General features: G+C 38.7%; 2 protein-coding genes across 2 annotated transcripts in view; one reads left to right on the top strand and one right to left on the bottom strand.

Moving 5' to 3' along the window:
- Positions 1-22,606, bottom strand: part of LOC106074629 (G-protein coupled receptor dmsr-1-like) — a 133,403-nt gene that overhangs the window by 92,878 nt on the left and 17,919 nt on the right. The gene's annotated exons all lie outside the window — the stretch shown is intronic.
- LOC129922541 (SUMO-specific isopeptidase USPL1-like) lies at positions 3,106-4,005 on the top strand. Its single transcript, XM_056009174.1, has one exon. The coding sequence runs from the start codon at positions 3,106-3,108 to the stop codon at positions 4,003-4,005; it is 900 nt and encodes a 299-aa protein (XP_055865149.1).

The following is a 22,606-nucleotide window of genomic DNA, read 5'->3' as shown; positions in this document are numbered from 1 at the left end:
GTGAAGGTATGTTTTTGTTAATTTTTTTTTTTTTTGACATACAAACAATAGTGACTGTAACTGTAGAGGTTACTTGCCTTTGAATTATTTAGGGTTGTAAAGAGTGTTACCTTAGTATTTGTCAATCATAAGTTTTGATCGTTTAAACAACAGAGACTTCATTAAAATGTAAGTGTCACGATCATCAATGGTGTTGATGTCACAATCTAAGATGGTGCTACTGTCACGATCAGACTTGAACTATATTGCACCATCAATGATCGTGATTGCCGAGGATCTTGAAATGATCTTTCGATAAGATGATCGTATAGAAGTAGACAGATCTATGTTGATAATACGATCATACAGAATGTTGCCAATTGATAAGAGGATCATCTAGGTCTAGGAGTTACAACTTGACAAATATGATCTAAGTACGTTCTAAATTCAATGAAGAAACTTCTCTTCGTCCAAAAACAATTACTTTAATTAATAACTTGAAAACACTATTCATAAATAGTTACAGTGGTTAAAATGTACTTGAATTGAATCTACACAATAGTATATCTGAGTCTTGATACAAATAAAATATATATTCTCAAATTCACGTTACATACAAGTTAGATGTTAATACTACAACTTCCGAGACAAGACTGAGGCTATTTTGCATCTTGGCCGGGTTTCAGCTCGTAATCACGTGATCAACAACTTACCCCTCCCAGACCAACCAATCATTGCAGTCTAATTTACAACAATTAACTTTCGGAACCAATGGAGTTCATTTAATTACATGCTTGGTTTTTTTCCCCAGCTATGTCAAGCTATGTCGGCAAACAACTCAAAACTGTTACCATATGTGGTCATAGTGTACGTGACAGTATGCAATCTGTTAAAACTTCATTCTCCAACTCTCTGCCACTTCAGTCATTTCTGTATGGAATTGTTTTGGCTGGCCAACAAAATAGGCTTTTTAATTAGATATTTCATTAGCATTTTAAAATACAACATGGCTGTGATGTAGTACTATTCCCGTGCTACTTTGCTGTAGCACTTTTCCTGTGGTAAAACATGCTAGTTTTTATTTAAAGTGTTTAGGCCATAGCGAAATATTTATTTTTGAGCAATTAAATTTTGAGCTTTTAGAATCTTATGTAGTCATTACAACTTTGACCCCAACCGTTTTCAATGCGACACAATATCAATAGATCTCGAATATTCATTAGTTTATACACTATGACATCTATAAGAAGTGAGAAAAAAAAAGAATAAATAAGAAAACCCAATTTATATTTCTGCTCAAAGTGAAAACTTATCACAGAGGCTCTACACGCCCACGCACGTAAATCTATACACATAGTTGAAATGTACTGAACAGAACTGAACAGACAGCAGAAGTAACAAGAAATGACAGCAGCACTGACAGAAGACATGTTCCAGAAGGAAAGGAAAAGATGCCCTGAAGAAACAGACAGCCATTGATAAGTCGGTCGTACCGCTTCTACCCTACATGGCCAGGATCCCATTCACAGACACAAGTTGACCTGAAATCATGTATGACTCAGTATGTCAGATAGTCACTCATCAGGCAATTCTTTTATCAGTCAAGCTACACTGTTGTTAGTTCGTTTACAATACAACCCAGACCCAAGGATTCCTGTTCAAGTTCAGGCCTTTGTCCCGGTATATATTCTCAATGAAATACTCAAAAAAGAGTTTTATTATATATTTGTATCTAACAAATGAATTTCCCAATTGACTAATATCATGACGTATTAGCGCAATCACCGAGGTATTTCTAGATGATACATCATGCGGTCTGTCTTTGGTCTGTTTACTTACATGTTAATCGTAATAAGTAAGTTATTTTAAAAGTCAGTGAGTGAAGTTGTTTCCTTTTACATTGAAATAATATTCTTTGCACGGATTCGTTCGTATTAGTAGTTTAAGATCAGACGTGAGAGCCTCTGAATTTATTTCTATAGGGTTTCAGTGTTGGCGTTACATGTTGATACTGTGGACATTGTGGTTGTCATCTTTGTCAGTGTTGTTGGTCAGAAGTAAATGACAGTCCTTTTATGCTACTAACAAGATTGATGTTCAGTGACAGTTTATGCAGTATCTGTTACAGAAACTTTGGCAGAATTTATAAAACTGTGATGTTGTTGAAGTCACTATCAATATAATGTAATGTGTTTACTTAATAAATATTATCTATCTATCTATCTATCTATCTATCTATCTATCTATCTATCTATCTATCTATCTATCTATCTATCTATCTATCTATCTATCTATCTATCTATAATTAATTATAACTAAACACCAATATATAACTATCTCTCTCTTTCTCAATAAATATATATTGGTGTGTTTTTTTTTTTATTTCAAAAGGCATGTTGTTTGTTTTTCAGAGGAACAGAAAGTATTTTAGTTGCAAATATTTTATCGACAAATAAAACGACAACAATGGCGGCTCGTCCTCAGACATTTGAAATACAAAAACATGAAGTGTGGATCGTGAAATGTGTGTGTGTGTTTTCAGGCTTTTAAAAGAACCGTCCAATTTGAAGAACTTCACTGAGGGATGTCACAAAAACGTTCATTGCTAATGAACTGCAATAAAAACATCGGCCAGTTTCTTCTACTTCATTTGATAACAAAGTACAGACACTTGAGTTGAGCCAGGCACACAGCGATCATAGCTCATTGAACTCAATTAGCCAGACATTAGGTTTTAATTGAGTAAATCCTTTTTTTTGTTCTAATTGTATTTCTCAATAGCTCTAGCTTCTTCAATAGTGACGAGAGATGAAACACGTTTTTTTTTCAAGATTCTTATTTGTGTATCTATCTATCTATCTATCTATCTATCTATCTATCTATCTATCTATCTATCTATCTATCTATCTATCTATCTATCTATCTATCTATCTATCTATCTCTGTATATATATATATATATATATATATATATATATATATTTGTATGTTACCAACTTCAATTGAAAACCAGACATTTTAGCGATGAACTGTTAAGTTTTCAGTGCTGGTATGAGCTCTCCACGTGATATGGTCTTGGGATTATGACTGGCGTTTTCTGTGATTTTTTGGAAGGCGTTGATGAGTCATGTCAAGACGATTCAGTCCGATACTGTTAGACCAAAGTGAAGCCAGTCCGATACTGTTAGACCAAAGTGAAGCCAGTCCGATACTGTTAGACCAAAGTGAAGCCAGTCCGACACTGTTAGACCAAAGTGAAGCCAGTCCGATACTGTTAGACCAAAGTGAAGCCAGTCCGATACTGTTAGACCAAAGTGAAGCCAGTCCGACACTGTTAGACCAAAGTGAAGCCAGTCCGATACTGTTAGACCAAAGTGAAGCCATTCCGATACTGTTAGACCAAAGTGAAGCCAGTCCGGTACTGTTAGACCAAAGAAAAGCCAGTCCGGTACTGTTAGACCAAAGTGAAGCCAGTCCGACACTGTTAGACCAAAGTGAAGCCAGTCCGACACTGTTAGACCAAAGTGACGCCAGTCCGACACTGTTAGACCAAAGTGAAGCCAGTCCGACACTGTTAGACCAAAGTGAAGCCAGTCCGACACTGTTAGACCAAAGTGAAGCCAGTCCGATACTGTTAGACCAAAGTGAAGCCAGTCCGATACTGTTAGACCAAAGTGAAGCCAGTCCGATACTGTTAGACCAAAGTGAAGCCAGTCCGATACTGTTAGACCAAAGTGAAGCCAGTCCGGTACTGTTAGACCAAAGAAAAGCCAGTCCGACACTGTTAGACCAAAGTGAAGCCAGTCCGACACTGTTAGACCAAAGTGAAGCCAGTCCGACACTGTTAGACCAAAGTGAAGCCAGTCCGATACTGTTAGACCAAAGTGAAGCCAGTCCGATACTGTTAGACCAAAGTGAAGCCAGTCCGATACTGTTAGACCAAAGTGAAGCCAGTCCGATACTGTTAGACCAAAGTGAAGCCAGTCCAATACTGTTAGACCAAAGTGAAGCCAGTCCGATACTGTGAGAGTGTGAGTCCGAGTGCAGCAGTACGAGTCCAGGATGAGAGAGACTAGTACAGTTTGTATGGCAGCACGGTAAAGTACGCTGTACCTTTTTTAGTCGGTTTATGGTGTTGACAAGAGTTGGACTGGTTGTCAGAGGCTATTTAAGACGCATGCCATTGGAAGCATTTTATAGGTAGTAAAGTGCTTACATCCATTACCACTACCGCAATAACAACCTTGATGTGTGGCTCATATATTGAGTCCGGTGAAACTGTTCTCACTAACAGGAGAAGGGCAAAGGCGAGTAACTGGCGCCTTAACCAGTAAGCTTTGAGCAGGAGGGGCTCGTTAGCCATAGCTGGCTAACCATCTAGGAGATGGAGAACTCTGAATTGTTGCCTTGCAGCTATTCCCAATCATGGGAAGGCTTAGGGAGTCAACCCTGAGGAAATATCAGAAGCTGGCGACCTTAAGGCAGTTTGCAGCACCCAGTGCTACACCCTGGCAGAACTTGCGACGCAGCTGAACCCAAACTGTATAGGCACTGCCGTTCCTTTGGATAGATAAGCTGTGTGGAGAGGGGGTAACTGATGTGTGGGCGACATCGTTCCAATCACATGTAATGCCCAGGCATTCATCTCATTTCCATGAGATGATCCATAGTCGCTTGGCGAATAAAGGAGGCCATAGAATCGTGTTGACAATGGTACAGTATTGGCTGCTGATGTATTAGTTATCAAAGTATATAGGGGTCAAGTTTTTGAGCTGTTTATGTCGTGCAGAGCAATATTTGCAGAGAGCCGGATAGAAAGGGCCGTAACTGTACACTTGGCTTCAGCCTCTTCCTAAATGGGAAACCCAGAAACCCTATTAGAGTAGGCTTGAACTTGGTTTGGCTTGGCTACCTATGAAGGGGGCTCGAGGTTCGACACCCGACTCGAGCAGAGTTGTTTTTACTGAGCGCCTAAAGGCAGAACGGAAAACCTGCACCCAGATACCCCCTCCCCCTACTGGTCCACAAATGAGATTGGACCAAAGCGCTCAGAGCATGCTATAAGCATTTATTTATTTATTATTGAACACTTCACTAAGCCTGACGTTATACTCCCGATCTTTCTAAACTGTAAATCCCCTTCCATGGTAGCCGAGAAAAAAACTAATCAAATTTAATTTAAATCCCCACGACTAGTAAGTAGAAAATATTTGTCCATGAACCACTGGACACTGGGCAGTATTCCTTCACCCGTGTTCTACACGTGAAACAATGTTCACAGCATTGTCACAGCTAATCACCGTACAAAATCTCTTAAACGTACACATTTTCCTTAAATATAAAGTAATTTTTTAAAAATTCTTCCAACTTCCTTACTTTTAATATCTTACAAACAAATAATTATTTTGTGTTTAATGAAGATAATAAAATGTTACAGAGTAAATAGGTCAAGTGAGAAATCGCCAACAATAACAGTAAAAAAAATTTTAAAAAGTGTAACATCATGCATGATCTCTAGAATTAAAATGAATAATAAAAAGTTCCATTTCTATAGATCAAACTACTAAAATCTCGGTTTTGTACCGTTAAAAAAAAAAGTAAGCTGGTGTCAAGGAGAAAGAGGAATGAATGCTTTTTTTCATTCTAAAGAACCAGCTACTGGAAAAGTGGGAGGGAGTCAATCTTAGAGCCAGCACTAAAGTAAGTTTTTGAGATCAGGCAGTCAAATGTGGGCGAAGGCGTAGCCGAGTGGTTTGGTCAGCTGATGGCGTGACACTGCAAAATGTGGATTGTTAATTCTAATACTGACTGATAACCAAAATATTGTTCGACTAGTGTAGCTGGCGGTGTTGTTTGACATTGACTCTTATGGAAACATCCTCATTCCTTCTATTTAATTGGTCATTAAATATTTTAAACTACTGCGTTGCTTGTCATAAACTGACCTTGACCCTGATGCTGTCAAAACTGTCAGTAGCTCGGAAAAATAGAAAAATGGTTGCTTTGATTAAATGTTCATTCACAAATGAACCTAACAGTTGGCAAAAACTAAAACACTGTAAGTCTTCACCTCTATATTTACACTCGCAATCTATGGCTATAGCTCCACATCTACTGTACATCCTCAGTGATTGTTGTCTGTCTCCATGCCTTTGAAATCCCTCTGCTACTGTACGCTAATAGATTTCAACATGACATAAATGGGTTGAAAACGACCGCTCTCCCACTGACCAGCCAGCATGCTATGTATAAGTACATAGGTCAGGCCAAGAGGCTCAATTCTCTAATCGTGTTAAGGACCACAAAGGAGCGGTATTAGTTAGCCGGTCACATCGAAATAGCATTTGTTGGTTCGAAATAAAAAACATAATAACACAACCCAACAGAGATAAGAGCTTTGTTTGTATGGGGAGGTTAAAACCAGGGCGTCCTAGGGGCGCTCACTATCAGATGAATAGATGGAGGCCAGGTTCAGGCTCGTGATTTCCCTGGAGGAGATTAGCCCTAAAACAACAATTACATAGACTACGACGTAGAGTGTGTCGAATGTTTACTATTTCCCTTTCATTGCTAAACATAAACACTTACTAATCAACATTTAACCGGAAAAGGTTACGTATGGTATGGATTTTCGATAAACTTATGAGGAGCTCCGTTGTAATGTACAAGTATAAACATTGAGATAAACCCCCTTGCATTTTTGATATCCATTTAATATGTCGGCACTTACAACACCAAACAATTGATAGCTTGACTCAATGAATATTAGCCAATAACTTACCGACGTTCTTTCAAAAGATGAGATAATGACATCATACGCGTAGTATTTTGAGTTACATTTATATGACGTGTGTGACTATTGTAATAACCATCAACTATTTCTTGGCCAAGTTGGTTGGATCTGAACCATGTTCTATCCAGGTTAAAAAAATTCTTCCACTGCTATCTGAACCCAGGTCTTTGAGACAGACACCACGTTGAACATTTATTTTTGTCTTCCACACAGATAAGAAAAACTTCTGTATTGAATATTTCTAGACCTTTCGCATAATTTAATGAAGAATTGTGACATTGCTTCCACTACAAGGACATTCATAGGTAACTAGGAATACATCATTGCTACTTGTTCCCTCAACTGTCAGATAGATTTTCATTTATGCTAAATAAAATGTAACTGCTGCAGTATCAGTCACAGCGTGGTCTTAAGTGCTGTCATATCTTCTAGCCACAGACAAATGAACAAGGTTTATCACAACTTGCCGTAGACAAAAGAACAAGGTCTAGAACAACTTGCTATAGACAAAAGAACAAGGTCTAGAACAACTTGACGTAGACAAAAGAACAAGGTCTAGAACAACTTGCCGTAGACAAAAGAACAAGGTCTAGAACAACTTGCCGTAGACAAAAGAACAAGGTCTAGAACAACTTGCCGTAGACAAAAAAAAAACAAGATTTTTATCACAACTTGCCGTAGACAAAAGAACAATGTCTAGAACAACTTACTGTAGACAACAATAAGAAGATCTAGAACAGTGATCTGGCCCGAAACGTGCTTCCATCCGGCCCGCCGAATCGTCGGCACAAAAGATAGAAACCCCTCCCCCCCCCCATCTAAAACAATGTTCAAAATGTATCTTTAGCTACGTTAGGGCTCCACTTTTTTTCTAATGGATTACTACCAAGGCATTTAACATTTGTGCGTTAATGAAATAGGACTATAGATTCTACTAGGAAAAGTGAACGGATCTTTTCTTTTTTTTTTTGTAGAACCTGATACCATTGCTAGCCAATATGTTTTGCTGTTTTTAAATAACAAGAACAACAAAATACAAGATTGCAAAGACAGTTTGTGTGAAAACACAAACTCAAAATCGGCCCCCGAAGTGATCCACCCTGGCAGGCTTCAATATTTTCAGAAAGAACATCCAAATGAAATTATATCAAAGACAAATGAGAGATGAGAATGGAGAAAGAAGGTTGACAGATCTTGTGTAGTGCCCCAACGGTACATCAGATCAAAGGATAGGTGCAAGTGAATGCAAAGTTAGATGTGAACCTGGCCTAACTAGTTCCCCTTTCAGACCTTGTGGTCTATAGGGCAGATGATGTAAAGTTCATCTGTTTTGTGGCCTACGGTTAACGAGGGTGTCATGTAGCCAGCACAACGACCAACCGACTTTACTTTTCCCCAACTAATATCAGGTACCCATTGGAGCTGGGTGGACTAAGAGGCGCTTAAGGATTCCGAAGTTGAAAATCCCAGTCTTCACCAGGATTGGAACCCGGGGCACCCGGTTCGGAAGCTAAGCGCTTTACCGATCAGCTGCCACGCCTCTACTGGCCTAACTGAAGTCTTATAATGGATTTAATTGTTTTGAAAAGGATCAATCTCTTTTTCGAATGCTCAACAAAAAAAGAAAAAGAAATCATTTCCTCAATAAAAAACAATGTTCACGAAAGTGACATTTACAAGATTACTATTCGTGTTAATGTAGGTCTAACTTTTAATGCATACTAATTAGCTTTTTCTCTTTAAAAAAAATGCTTGCATAACTGATTTTAAAAATTAGATTTTTTCGCTTTCAGAAAAAAAAGTAGCCGTTGCATCAGAACTTTGAATGGTCTAAAATATTGTGATGTCGGATTTTCAATATCTTTTGTAGTTTACGAGATCTAAACGGGACAGACGGACAGACGGACAGACATTTCGCACAAAACTAATAGCGTCTTTTCCCCTTTCGGGGGCCGCTAAAAAACAGAACTTACGCCATTCTTTTAAGTGTAAAGAGAAAATGCAGATATCCTAATAGTTCAATGTAAGTACTCGATCCTCGGGTTGAAATAAAATAGTTTTAGGTCAATTTCACTAAGATATCGTATCTTTTTCATCATGTAGCTCGCGACACGAGTGTTGGAGAATAAAATTGCCCGCAGATTGAATTAGGTTGGGCATCACTGATCTAGAACAAAGCGAAGATGTAGAAAACTTGATCGAAACTACAAGAAATGCATCTAAATCTAGAACAAAGCGAAGGTGTAGAAAACTTGATCGAAACTACAAGAAGTGCATCTAAATCTAGAACAAAGCGAAGGTGTAGAAAACTTGATCGAAACTACAAGAAGTGCATCTAAATCTAGAACAAAGCAAAGGTGTAGAAAACTTGATCGAAACTACAAGAAGTGCATCTAAATCTAGAACAAAGCGAAGGTGTAGAAAACTTGATCGAAACTACAAGAAGTGCATCTAAATCTAGAACAAAGCGAAGGTGTAGAAAACTTGATCGAAACTACAAGAAGTGCATCTAAATCTAGAACAAAGCGAAGGTGCAGAAAACTTGATCGAAACTACAAGAAGTGCATCTAAATCTAGAACAAAGCGAAGGTGTAGAAAGAATTTCCATACAATTCAAATAATACAATTCAAAGTCGAATTTATTTTCTAATACAAAATATTAATTTTCACTTATTATCCTTATTCCCACTCAGACTACGCCCCGAGCAATCAGCTTCGCATAGGGCCCCGCAAATGTTAGGACCGGCCCTGCGACCACCGTTTTATTTTCGATACTAATGTCAGGTAAGCCTACCCATTATAGTTTGATGGACTCAGGGTCGCCCTTTAAATCCCGAAATTAAAAATCCCAGCCTTCACTGAGATTTGGAAGCCAAGCTCTTTACGACTCGGCCACCACGCCCCCAAGATAAGATAAGATAGGATAAAATAAGACGTGACAAGATAATTTTATTGGCCCAAGGAAATGGAAATTAATTTAGTTTCACTACAATTGTCCACCTCAGCATTACTATAATAACCATAACAAAATAATATTGCTAACACAAACCACATTCACAGTACAGCAACAGTAACTATAAAAACAACTTTATGTGATGCACTAACACACTGCACAATATGAAGCATCCACAATCAATGTACCTGGTAAATAATGACAAAGTAAGAAAATTAGCTTTTAAGAGAATAGTAGTTTTACATAAGCTTAGAAAACCTAAATGCCAAGTGTGAACTCACTATGATAGAAGGAAGACCTTGGCTATGGGACGAAAGTAAGCACTATTGTGGACAATAAATGTAATGACAAAGTGAACGCCTTTGATGCCATTCTCTCTCTGTCCTTCTCTTTGTCAACGTGCAAGGATATCACCATGGACCATTCAATCAATGGATTTATAAGAGACGTTTATAATTAGATACAAGATAATAAATTTGTTCGACCCACTTCCTTTACATTTTCATTTCGAGCAGATACAAAAGAGAAGTTGATCATACTGAGAGAGCAAGCGCTAGAGATACGGAGAGAAGCGAGAGAGACGGGGAGAGAGACAGGGAGAGTTGAGGGGGGGGGGGGAGAGACAGAGAGAGACCTCGAGACGGATTGTCAAGAGCGATAGAGACACAATAGAAAGAAATGAAGTCCATGACGCAACAGCAAAAAGTTTTTCATTCCAGCTCTAGACTGGCTATATTGGAACACAGCAGGGCCTAGACTGGCTATATTGGAACACAGCAGGGCCTAGACTGGCTATATTGGAACACAGCAGGGCCTAGACTGGCTATATTGGAACACAGCAGGGCCTAGACTGGCTATATTGGAACACAGCAGGGCCTGAAGTCAAGGCTCTCGGTATAAGTGTTGCGAAAGACAGTAACAAACTTTACTCTGCACTATGAACTGATCCTTTGTGTGTGCATGAGTGTGTGCATGTGTGTACTGGCTGATGCAATTTTTAGAAGGATAGTTATATACTCACAAGTCTGTTCGACGTGACAACGTGAAATTGGTCTAAACTGCCCACAGTTGTGACGTTGCAGGTCAATGTTGTTGAGGCGTGGTCTCAGATGGAGGCACGTGAGTGTAAATAAGAAGGGTAACGGAAGCGTAGGATACGTCTGACTATATATATATGACTATATATGACTATATATGACTATACATGACTATTTATGACTATATATGACTATACATGACTATACATGACTATATATGACTATACATGACTATATATGGCGTAAATAGTATATTTGAAGTCATATAACATCACCATGTTTCTGAATATTTCTAGACTGGCATTAAAAGCCTGTAATATTTGCTAAAAATCAAGTTTATATTGTTTCAAATTAAAGACGTTTGAGCTTGTGTCCAAATTTAATTAATAAGCCAGCCTACAAGAGTAAGCAGGATAAGGTGAATAGAGCTACATGATGCTATATCACACGTCCAATATCATTTACTTTTTAAAGCAAAGCTTTTATTGAGCGAAATTGCATCGATTATTTTAAATCAATGATGTAGTTATTTTGTTGTAGGTCTATACTAACAGTAATACATTTGTGTCATTGGAAATAGGTGTATTATCATTCTACTTTAGCGAAACTTTCATCCTTATAGCATGCTTAGTGCTCTGTAGTCTAATCCCTTTTGTGGGCCACTTGGGTGAGGGGGAGGGGCGGGAGGTTTCCGTGCTACTTTTTATAAAGCAATTTAAACAAAAAAAAAGTTGCCCGAACCTGAACTCGAGGTCTCTAACCTCCATGGCAGAAGGCCGACATGCTAGCCACTGAGCTATTCAAGTACGTAAACAAATAGAAAGTTTTATATATTATTATTAGTTGAAAATGTTAAGAGAAGGACCTCATTGTCTACACAAGGCTTATCTCCCCCTAGTTAAGAAGGCGCATTGTCTGTATAAAACAAAATTAAATAAATACGACGAATGTATTATTTAATTGTTTTTTTTTCACTGATTTGTGTGACGATATTCAATAGTTATGAAAAATTTCATCTTGATCCGAGAATGAAAAGTATAACAGAGAACGTGTAAGGATTGCACACAGAGTGAGTTGATAGAAGCTTTGTTAAACCACTCACTCTACTCATCGATGTATGTGTGCTCAATGAGATTGATTGTGTGTGCTAAATCAGATTGATTATGTGTGCTAAATCAGATTGATTATGTGTGCTCAATGAGATTGATTGTGAGTGCTAAATCAGATTGATTATGTGTGCTAAATCAGATTGATTATGTGTGCTAAATCAGATTGATTATGTGTGCTCAATGAGATTGATTATGTGTGTTAAATCAGATTGATTAAGTGTGCTCAATGAGATTAAATGTGTACGGCCTGTGACGTAGGTGAGGTGACTGAGCTGACTACGTGAGACTGTTACTGTAACACATAAATAATGACTCTGAGTTTTAAAAAAAAAAGCTTATACATTTCCCATCTTGTTTTACAGCCGACTTCCTTGCTAATCCTCTACATGGAATATCTCTATGCCTTCCTCTGTCAATGAAATCCCCCAATGGCTCTGTTTAAAAGAAATCTCTTTAATAATTCTGAAGCCCTCATTCTGTATTCTATACCATCTATCATCACAACAAGAATATTTTTATTCCCATCCTACGCACATAGAGATAATTCAATTTACCGCTATTGTAAACACATTAGCATACCGATGGATGAAAAAATAATATATATATATATATATATATATATATATATATATATATATATATATATATATATATATATATATATATATATATATAAAGTGAAAGAGTCTAACTTTCAATTATACGCGCAGTCTAAAGACACAACTGTTACGTATATATTTAGTGGAGTAATTATATTTAAAGTCGATGTACGGGCTGTAAAAAAACAAAACCTGAGACATAATTAAAGGACTAACAGAAAAAAAAAGGAACAGTTTCAATTTTCTAACCGGGTCTCTAAAGTGCAACTGTTGCATCTAATGCGCCCAGATAAGCACAAAGTACTTGATAAAAGTGCACACAATGCATTAAAAAAGCATGTCAAGGTTTTCCTAACGTGTAAAGGTTATCCAAACGCCAACACATTGTTTTTCTTCAGATATAGTCTCGAAATTACGCAAAAGCTAAAAATAGTTAAGGGGAGATTATAATTAAATCAAATTAAAAAATAACCGTAATCGAGAATATTCTAGGCGATATAAGGTGCAAGAATTGTAAAAAAAACAACAACATGTGATTCACATACAAAATCCATTTCCGTGCATTGTTTTGAAATTAATTTTCATTGCGTATTTTTAAAAATATTGAATTTGCTTATTCTTATAAAAATTGAAATTCACTTTATTATAATATTTAATTTTGTGAATTTTACTACAGAATTAGATTCTAGTGGTAAACATTTACAATATGTCAGCAGACTTATCGTCTGATAATATGGTGTACATGCATAGCGACCTGCAAATGTTGGACATTGTCATAATGTAGGTTACCGTAAAACTCTCCGATAAGCTTGAAGTATTAGACACTAAAATTGAAATTGCAAACTCATAAATTTACTATAATGGCAATAATGTGTTACAGTGGTGTGCAATCATGGAAACCAGTAGTAAGTAGTCATAGAAATCAGTGGAATGAAGTCAAAAGTAATTTTCACGACACAATAAGCAATGTCAAGGACGTTAAACTGAACTGAATGTTGCCAACTAAAATAGAACCTACAAAACAGAAGAGCTGAGAATACTGGAGTCTGCAGTGCTACAGACAGAAGAGCTGAGAATATTGGAGTCTGCAGTGCTACAAACAGAAGAGCTGAGAATACTGGAGTCTGCAGTGCTACAGACAGAAGAGTTGAGAATACTGGAGTCTGCAGTGCTACAAACAGAAGAGCTGAGAATATTGGAGTCTGCAGTGCTACAGACAGAAGAGTTGAGAATACTGGAGTCTGCAGTGCTACAAACAGAAGAGTTGAGAATACTGGAGTCTGCAGTGCTACAAACAGAAGAGCTGAGAATACTGGAGTCTGCAGTGCTACAAACAGAAGAGCTGAGAATACTGGAGTCTGCAGTGCTACAAACAGAAGAGCTGAGAATACTGGAGTCTGCAGTGCTACAAACAGAAGAGCTGAGAATATTGGAGTCTGCAGTGCTACAAACAGAAGAGCTGAGAATATTGGAGTCTGCAGTGCAACAAACAGAAGAGCTGAGAATATTGGAGTCTGCAGTGCTAGAAACAGAAGAGCTGAGAATATTGGAGTCTGCAGTGCTAGAAACAGAAGAGCTGAGAATATTGGAGTCTACAGTGCTACAAACAGAAGAGCTGAGAATATTGGAGTCTGCAGTGCTACAGACAGAAGAGTTGAGAATACTGGAGTCTGCAGTGCTACAAACAGAAGAGTTGAGAATACTGGAGTCTGCAGTGCTACAAACAGAAGAGTTGAGAATACTGGAGTCTGCAGTGCTACAAACAGAAGAGCTGAGAATACTGGAGTCTGCAGTGCTACAAACAGAAGAGCTGAGAATATTGGAGTCTGCAGTGCTACAAACAGAAGAGCTGAGAATATTGGAGTCTGCAGTGCAACAAACAGAAGAGCTGAGAATATTGGAGTCTGCAGTGCTAGAAACAGAAGAGCTGAGAATATTGGAGTCTGCAGTGCTAGAAACAGAAGAGCTGAGAATATTGGAGTCTACAGTGCTAGAAACAGAAGAGCTGAGAATATTGGAGTCTGCAGTGCAACAAACAGAAGAGCTGAGAATATTGGAGTCTGCAGTGCTACAAACATAAGAGCTGAGAATATTGGAGTCTGCAGTGCTAGAAACAGAAGAGCTGAGAATATTGGAGTCTGCAGTGCAACAAACAGAAGAGCTGAGAATATTGGAGTCTGCAGTGCTACAAACAGAAGAGCTGAGAATATTCGAGTCTGCAGTGCAACAAACAGAAGAGCTGAGAATATTGGAGTCTGCAGTGCTACAAACAGAAGAGCTGAGAATATTGGAGTCTGCAGTGCTAGAAACAGAAGAGCTGAGAATATTGGAGTCTGCAGTGTTAGAAACAGAAGAGCTGAGAATATTGGAGTCTGCAGTGCTAGAAACAGAAGAGCTGAGAATATTGGAGTCTGCAGTGCTAGAAACAGAAGAGCTGAGAATATTGGAGTCTGCAGTGCTAGAAAGTGCCCAAAAAATAACCCTAACAGCTTAAAAGAAAAACTTAGCTTATTTACACTTCCTTTATTCTGTACACCAGATACACCAAAGATATTGCTATTTATGGATTTGTCGCCATGTATGAAAATCCCCAATAGAAACCAATGGTGTGCTCTTTTTTCTTGGTATGGCAGCAATTTTCTTTTCAACTTACGGTGGGCAGAAGTTTCAAGGGGCTGTATAGCACGGCGGAGAAGGCTGTATATGGCCCGCAGGCTAAGGTTTGGTCATCAATGTTCTAAACAATATCTGAACGAGATTCAAATGTCCATTATTTGCTTTATGAAATCTAAGATCGAAGATGATTTCTGGGGGATTATTTGTTATGGATATTGTCAGTCACTTCTGTAAATGTAGTCAATCTATTTCCATTGAATGCACTAGTGAAGTGGAACTCAAAGACTTAAGTAATTCAAACGAGGTATGTTTGCGCGCATTGATCCAACGGGGTTTTGTAGATGAATCGCATTGGACGCCGTCTGGAGAAAGAGTTATGATCGTTTCAGGGACGCTCCGGGATAAAATCTAATCGCCACAAGTGTTCTCTTTGGCTGGAGGTAAACAAAAGTTGCCAGACATATTGACGCGTTCTTTCCTTCCTCTGCAAATACCATTTCTCTTATAAGAAATACGATCAGTGGGAAATGTTATAGATTATTGCGGTGTGGTGGAGCCTAATTAGAACACATGCTCTCTCAATGTGTAAGGAAATTTTCACTGTAATGAATTTTACTGATAAATCTTGTCTGATTTTGGAAATCTGAACATTAAAAATAATATAGTAATAAAACGTGAATACTAGTGGAAAGACCATAGGAGAAAAACAAATCCCACAAGGAGATATATATATATATGCAATAAGAGAAACTCATACTTATAAAAGCTATATAGATTTTAAACATACATTAACATCATATAAGTTACAATTTGTACAAAACTTATATCAACTCACTCTGCCTGCCTGTATGTCAGTTTGTCCGTTTGTCTTGTTCCGAGTTCTCAGATCAAGTTGAAACTTCGCAAATTCTCATTGGCATAGATAACATGAATCAATAAGTAATCAATTAGTCAATAAATACTGGTAATCAATTATTTTGTTTGATACCAACAATGGAAAATAATCCTTCAGTATTCATAAATATGGCTAAAATTGTTGGGGTTAGTTCCCTTAAATAATTGTTGACGCTATTTCTCCCTCGCGCATTCTGCTTTCAAGTTGATACTTTAAACAATTATTTATTATACCTAACAATACATGAATCAATAAAAAAAAAACATACCCAATAACAGGGCCGGACTTAGGTCACTGCAACCTATGCGGTCGAAGTGGGCCTCGCACTTTCATAGGCCCCGCGCTAATTCTAGGTGTAAATTATCGAATTAAAACATTATAACTAATATATAGTAACATGTTTTATCGCAACTTCCTGATCTTCTAGGGGCAATTGGAAATCACATGTAATTGCAAAATATACTTAAAAGTTCTGGAGATATTCTGAAATTAAAAATATCCAGAAAAGTCATACAAATCTCCTGAAAAAATATACCAAATTGTCATTTTGTGTTGCCAATCCTTTGTGAGATAAAAAAAAACGGCATTGTCAGCATTCATATGATGAAAATTTAAGACGAATGTATCTTCTAATTGAAAATCTTAATGTTGACATTATGGTTATCCCTACCCAGACTAGGCCCCGAGCAATCCATTTCGCATAGGGCCCCGCAATGGCTAGGACCGTCCCTGCCCAATAAGTAAATTAATTATTGGTAATTAATTATTTTGTTTGATATTGAAAAGGGGAAATAATTTGTACAGTTGTACATAACTGATAGTTATAACTTTAAGGGTGGAGTTCTTCCGCTTTAGATTAGTTTTGTTTAAAAAAGGATTTTTCATGTTTTTTTGTTACCACTCTACAACCACAGAGATAATACAAGACGCTGACATTAAAGCACTAGCGGATCCAGAACTTTGGAGTGGGGGGAGCGATGTTTTTCCAAACCCTAACCCTACGCATAAACGTACACACACACACACACACATATATGTATATATATATATATATATATATATATATATATATATATATATATATATATATATATATATTTATATATATATATATATAAATATGAGAATAAAAAAAAGCAGCATTTCTCAACCGTCGGCGAAAAACAAAACAACTGGGGCAGCGCTATAAGGTTCTCTGGTGAAGTTCGGGGCGAAGCCCCGACCCCATAAGCGTTTTCTTGCTTTTTTCACTGCAGAAACGCATTCTCCTGACAAGTACAGCTCATTCTTCACAATGTAGTTCGGGGCGAAGCCCCGACGCCAAAAGCGTTTTCTTGCTTTTTTCACTGGAGAAACGCATTCTCCTGACAAGTACAGCTCATTATTCATCAATGGAGTACGGGGCCCCGACGCCAAAAGCGTTTTCTTGCTTTTTTGACTGCAGATACGCATTCTCCTGACAAGTACAGCTCATTCTTCACAATGTAGTTCGGGGCGAAGCCCCGACGCCAAAAGCGTTTTCTTGCTTTTTTCACTGCAGAAACGCATTCTCCTGACAAGTACAGCTCATTATTCATCAATGGAGTACGGGGCCCCGACGCCAAAAGCGTTTTCTTGCTTTTTTGACTGCAGATACGCATTCTCCTGACAAGTACAGCTCATTCTTCACAATGTAGTTCGGGGCGAAGCCCCGACGCCAAAAGCGTTTTCTTGCTTTTTTCACTGCAGAAACGCATTCTCCTGACAAGTACAGCTCATTCTTCACAATGTAGTTCGGGGCGAAGCCCCGACGCCAAAAGCGTTTTCTTGCTTTTTTCACTGCAGAAACGCATTCTCCTGACAAGTACAGCTCATTATTCATCAATGGAGTACGGGGCCCCGACGCCAAAAGCGTTTTCTTGCTTTTTTCACTGCAGAAACGCATTCTCCTGACAAGTACAGCTCATTATTCATCAATGGAGTACGGGGCGAAGCCCCGACGCCAAAAGCGTTTTCTTGCATTCTTCTCTGCAGAAACGCATTCTCCTGACATCTACAACTCATTACCCATAAATGAAGTTAGGGGCGAAGCCCCGACGCCAAAGCGTTTTCTTGCATTCTTCTCTGCAGAAACGCATTCTCCTGACATCTACAACTCATTACACATAAATGAAGTTCGGGGCGAAGCCCCGACGCCAAAAGCGTTTTCTTGCATTCTTCTCTGCAGAAACGCATTCTCCTGACATCTACAACTCATTACACATAAATGAAGTTCGGGGCGAAGCCCCTACGCCAAAAGGGTTTTCTTGCATTCTTCACTGCAGAAACGCATTCTCCTGACCTGAAGCTCATTATTCATACTATTAAAAAACGACCTTTCGAATAATGTTGTACTTGAAAAATATTCTAATTTGAATTTATAGGCCCATAATACATTGCAAATAAAACCGATTTGTTCCTTGAAAAGATAGGATACCCCACGTATTTAGATCGCCGCCGAAAAAAAACTTATTCGATAAATATTATTCAAGAAAACTCTAGTATAAATTGTGAGTTATAGTCCCAAATTTATTTAGCTAGAAAAAAATCAGATTGAAAAGGTTGGGAAAAGGTGACTATGAAAAGGTTATTTGAGGTTAGAACTCATCTCAATCATGACTCTTATACTGAATAATTTCGTTTGAATTCTAACTTTTCCAATGCAAAGTCTTTCTTAAAATACTTATGATAACTTCATGTGAAATTACAAAAACTCTGTCTGGAAATGGGAATGGCGGTAGAGTGAAAACGATTAATCCTCGCTCCTTTACTAATTTCTGCTAAAGATTGCATTTGGCATTAAAGAATAGGTATGGAGCGACTCGATATAAGAATTTTATTTATAGTATATATAAATTATACTAGTGACAGATTTTTTTAATTTTGTAATTTCTTAACTATAATACAAAAAGAAAAAGTATTGATTTGTCCGATGGGGGAAATGCGATTGCATGTATCGCCCCTCCCACCTGATACAACCCTTTTTCATTTAAATTAACTAATGATACAATTTGAGATTTGAGTGTGGTACGACATATTTACAATGGGTCACATATTAATACGTAGTTTATATTATATAGATATTCAACAAATTTTATTCACAAACTATGATTCTCCACAAAAATAGGACCGCCCCCCCCCAGCACTCAGAGGGCTAGAGTGGGGAGGGCAGTACATGCAATCGCCCCCCCCCCCTCACCCCACCGAATTGGCCAAAATACCAGAAAGGGAGAAACATAATATAAAATTTATATATTAATTCAACTAATTTTGTTCACAAACTATGATTTCTCCATAAAAACGGACCGCCCCCCCCCCACTCAAATGGTTTAGGTGGGAAGGGCAGAAGAGGTATTCGTCCCCCCCCCCCCCCACCAATCGGCAAACAGGGAACGACATAATATAAAGATCGGTTAAAATATCAATAACAAGTTACAAGGATATAGATATTTAATTGATTTGTTAGCAGGCTGTGATTTCTACCAATAAATTGGACCGCCCCCCCCCACTCGAAAGTGTAGGGGGGGCGGGATTGATACCATCGCCCCCCCCCCGACCCCACCAAATCGGCCAACATACTAGAGGGGGGGGGGCGAAATAATCTAAAAATAGGTTGAAATATAAATAATTAGTATATATTTTTAACATAAGTAATAAATTCGTATACAAATTGTGTGAATCTTATACTAAAGTTCGTCCGCCCCCCCCCCCCCTTCGTGGGGGGGGGGGGGTCGGCCGAGTGGGGGGGGGGGCGATCGCCCCTACCTCCCCCCCCCCCCCTGGATCCGCCAGTGCATTAAAGAAAAAACACTTTTGTTTCCTTGCTAATGAAATTGTTAAATACAAACTAAATTTTTGTTTCAAACGTCTCTGCTAAAACTGGAGTGCAACTTTGGTAGAAATGTTCATATCTCATATTCTAATTTAATACGAAGCGATTGATGACATAAGCGTGTCAAGAATCGTGAAACGCCAGGTTTGCCATTTTGATATTTCATCCAATCATTTTTCACTTCCTTGATTTAATATCCAGGCTGTAAGAACGCTACGTCACTAAAACATGCAGACACATATATTCACTCATACCCTCACATATATTTACACATATTCTCACACATTCAGACACATATATTCACACATACTCTCACATACTGATACATTGATACTGTTCCTAACACTCTCAACTCTCTCTATCAGATATCCCTTAGCCTCATTATGAATGTGCTGAGCAGGCCTTGACCTCTTCGTCAGCCTAGAGCCACGAGTACGAGAGAACAGCTGTACCAGTCCTAATGCCGTTGACTTAAGGAGGCCCAGATAAACATTGGGGCAATAAAGAAGTTATCGCATGTCTGGCAGAGCGATCATTAACTGATATCATCATCACTTCAGCTCCGTATGACACACCCACGTCTACCCACAAACCATCCCATTGCGCTGACTTTAATGTAGTCATCCAAAAGTGAGTCTCACGATGTTTAGTCTTGCACTAATCAGTCTGACTATCAGCTTGTAAATTTATTGCCTTTTTTCTCTGCGTGATGGAGTCGTGAGCAGAAATATAAGCGTTTATCAGTCAGAAGACAGGAGTGAAAATAATAATGATTGTCAACGGTTACGCTAGAAAACTATATATATATATATATATATATATATATATATATATATATATATATATATATATATATATATATATATATATATCATGGGTGTAGCCAGGATTTTTTTTCGGGGGGAGGGGTTGCACTATTTCCGGTATGAAAGCCAACAAAATACATATTCTGAGGCATCTACATGCTTTATCCTGCTATTAAGAAGTTTTATTTCAAAAAACTAATGAGCTATTCTTACTAACTTAGATCCTCCCACGCCGTGCGGCGCATTGGGCGGTGTTTCCGTCACTGGCAATGTCTGAAGCCTCTTCACACCTGCTCTGAGGACCTACATGAAAGTGTGGCGTGAAGTTGTACTAGGATGTCCCTTTTTGCTCTTGATATATATATATATATATATATATATATATATATATATATATATATATATATGTGCCTTTTTATTTCTCTTTCAAAACGTTGATCTCTATAATATTGTTAGTTCATTAGTGTTTTCTAACCATGATTGTTCGTGCCGGACTTATAAACGCATTCCATTCATCATCATCATCATCATCAAACTCCATTAGAGTGAGGGCTTGAGAGGCTCAAATCCTCTCTTGTAAAAGCCCTGGACAGAAACCCTGCTGTCTTGCGTAGTCACCATACAGGTCGAGAATTTTGGGTTTCCCAGACCTGTCGAGACGGAGATCAGCAAGTCTGGGGCAGTCAAACAGAATATGAGGCACGGTTTCCTCTTATTCCCCGCAGCGGGGCACCGTGAATCAAAATTTGGCCATAGCCGCGAGAAATATGAGCCAACAGGACAGTGGCCTGTCCTGCACTGTGCTATAATAGCTTGCTCAGGCCTGGACAGCCTCCACCACGGGGAAGTGCGGTCAGGGCGCCTCATGCGCTCCCAGACTCCACAGGCTTTTTGGGACTTGTCCCAGCACTCAAACCACTTTTCCATTTCTGTTTTTTGTATTATAGTCAGGGCTTGATGAAAGCTTACAGCCTGATCAGTGGGTGGAATTTGCCCTCCCTGGTGGGCCAAAGAGTCTGCGATTGTGTTGCCAGTCACACCTATGTGACTCGGTACCCACTGCATTATTACAGGGGTGCCATAGCATTGTTTGATGTTATGTGAAGCCATGATGACACTGTTGATATTGGGGGGCCATGGTCCGGGGCTTTGCAAAGCCTGTAGTACAGATTTTGAGTCAGTGACCACAACAATCTGTGTTGCCCTCAAATGTCCCTCGCTGAGTTGAGAGTCAATGACTTTTAAGGCTTCACAGACTGCCATGGTCTCCGCATCAAAACTGCAAACACTACCACATGGTCCAAAGATTTTGACGTTCTAAGAGCCAAGAAAGTCGATGTAGGCTCCATAGCCTGCTCTTCCAGAATCTATTGATGCCGACCCATCAGTGTATGCAAAAATAGCACTGGGCTTGAAGGTATTAATGGTCTCCAGAGCTAGGATTTGAAGGTCGTTAGATGAATGGCTTTGCTTAGTGGCATTAGGGTCTACTAATTTCAAGCGTATGTCTGGGGTTGTTGGGCGACACCAAGGGGGAAGGGGATGAAAGCGTTGAATGTTTTGTCGGTTGGTGGAGAGGCCAGCTTCATCAGATAGTCTAGTGGCATGATGCATAAAAGACTGCATCTGGATACGTCTTCTGCACCTCCAACCATCCACTAGTTTTCTAGCTGGGAGGTATTCATCCAGCCTTTTATACCGCTCATAGCAGGTCAGTACTGACCTTTCCCTCCTAAGGGTTAGTGGACCTATATTAGCCATTATTTCAGCCGCATTTACTGGACTTGTCCTAAAGGTTCCACAGACAAATCTTAGTACTTGGGACTGTATTTTATCAAGTTGTTCAAGAGCAGTCCTAGAGCCATAAATTTGCACAGGTAGGCTGTAGTCTATCTGTGATCGGACTGCTCCTAAATACAGGGATCGGAGCATGTCTGCTCGGGCTCCCCACTTCGTGGATGCCAGCTTCC

This window comes from Biomphalaria glabrata, chromosome 13, assembly GCF_947242115.1.
Source record: "Biomphalaria glabrata chromosome 13, xgBioGlab47.1, whole genome shotgun sequence".
Taxonomy (NCBI): Eukaryota; Metazoa; Mollusca; class Gastropoda; family Planorbidae; genus Biomphalaria; species Biomphalaria glabrata.
Note: the sequence above shows the minus strand (reverse complement) of the source record. Positions and strands in the feature narration are given on the sequence as shown.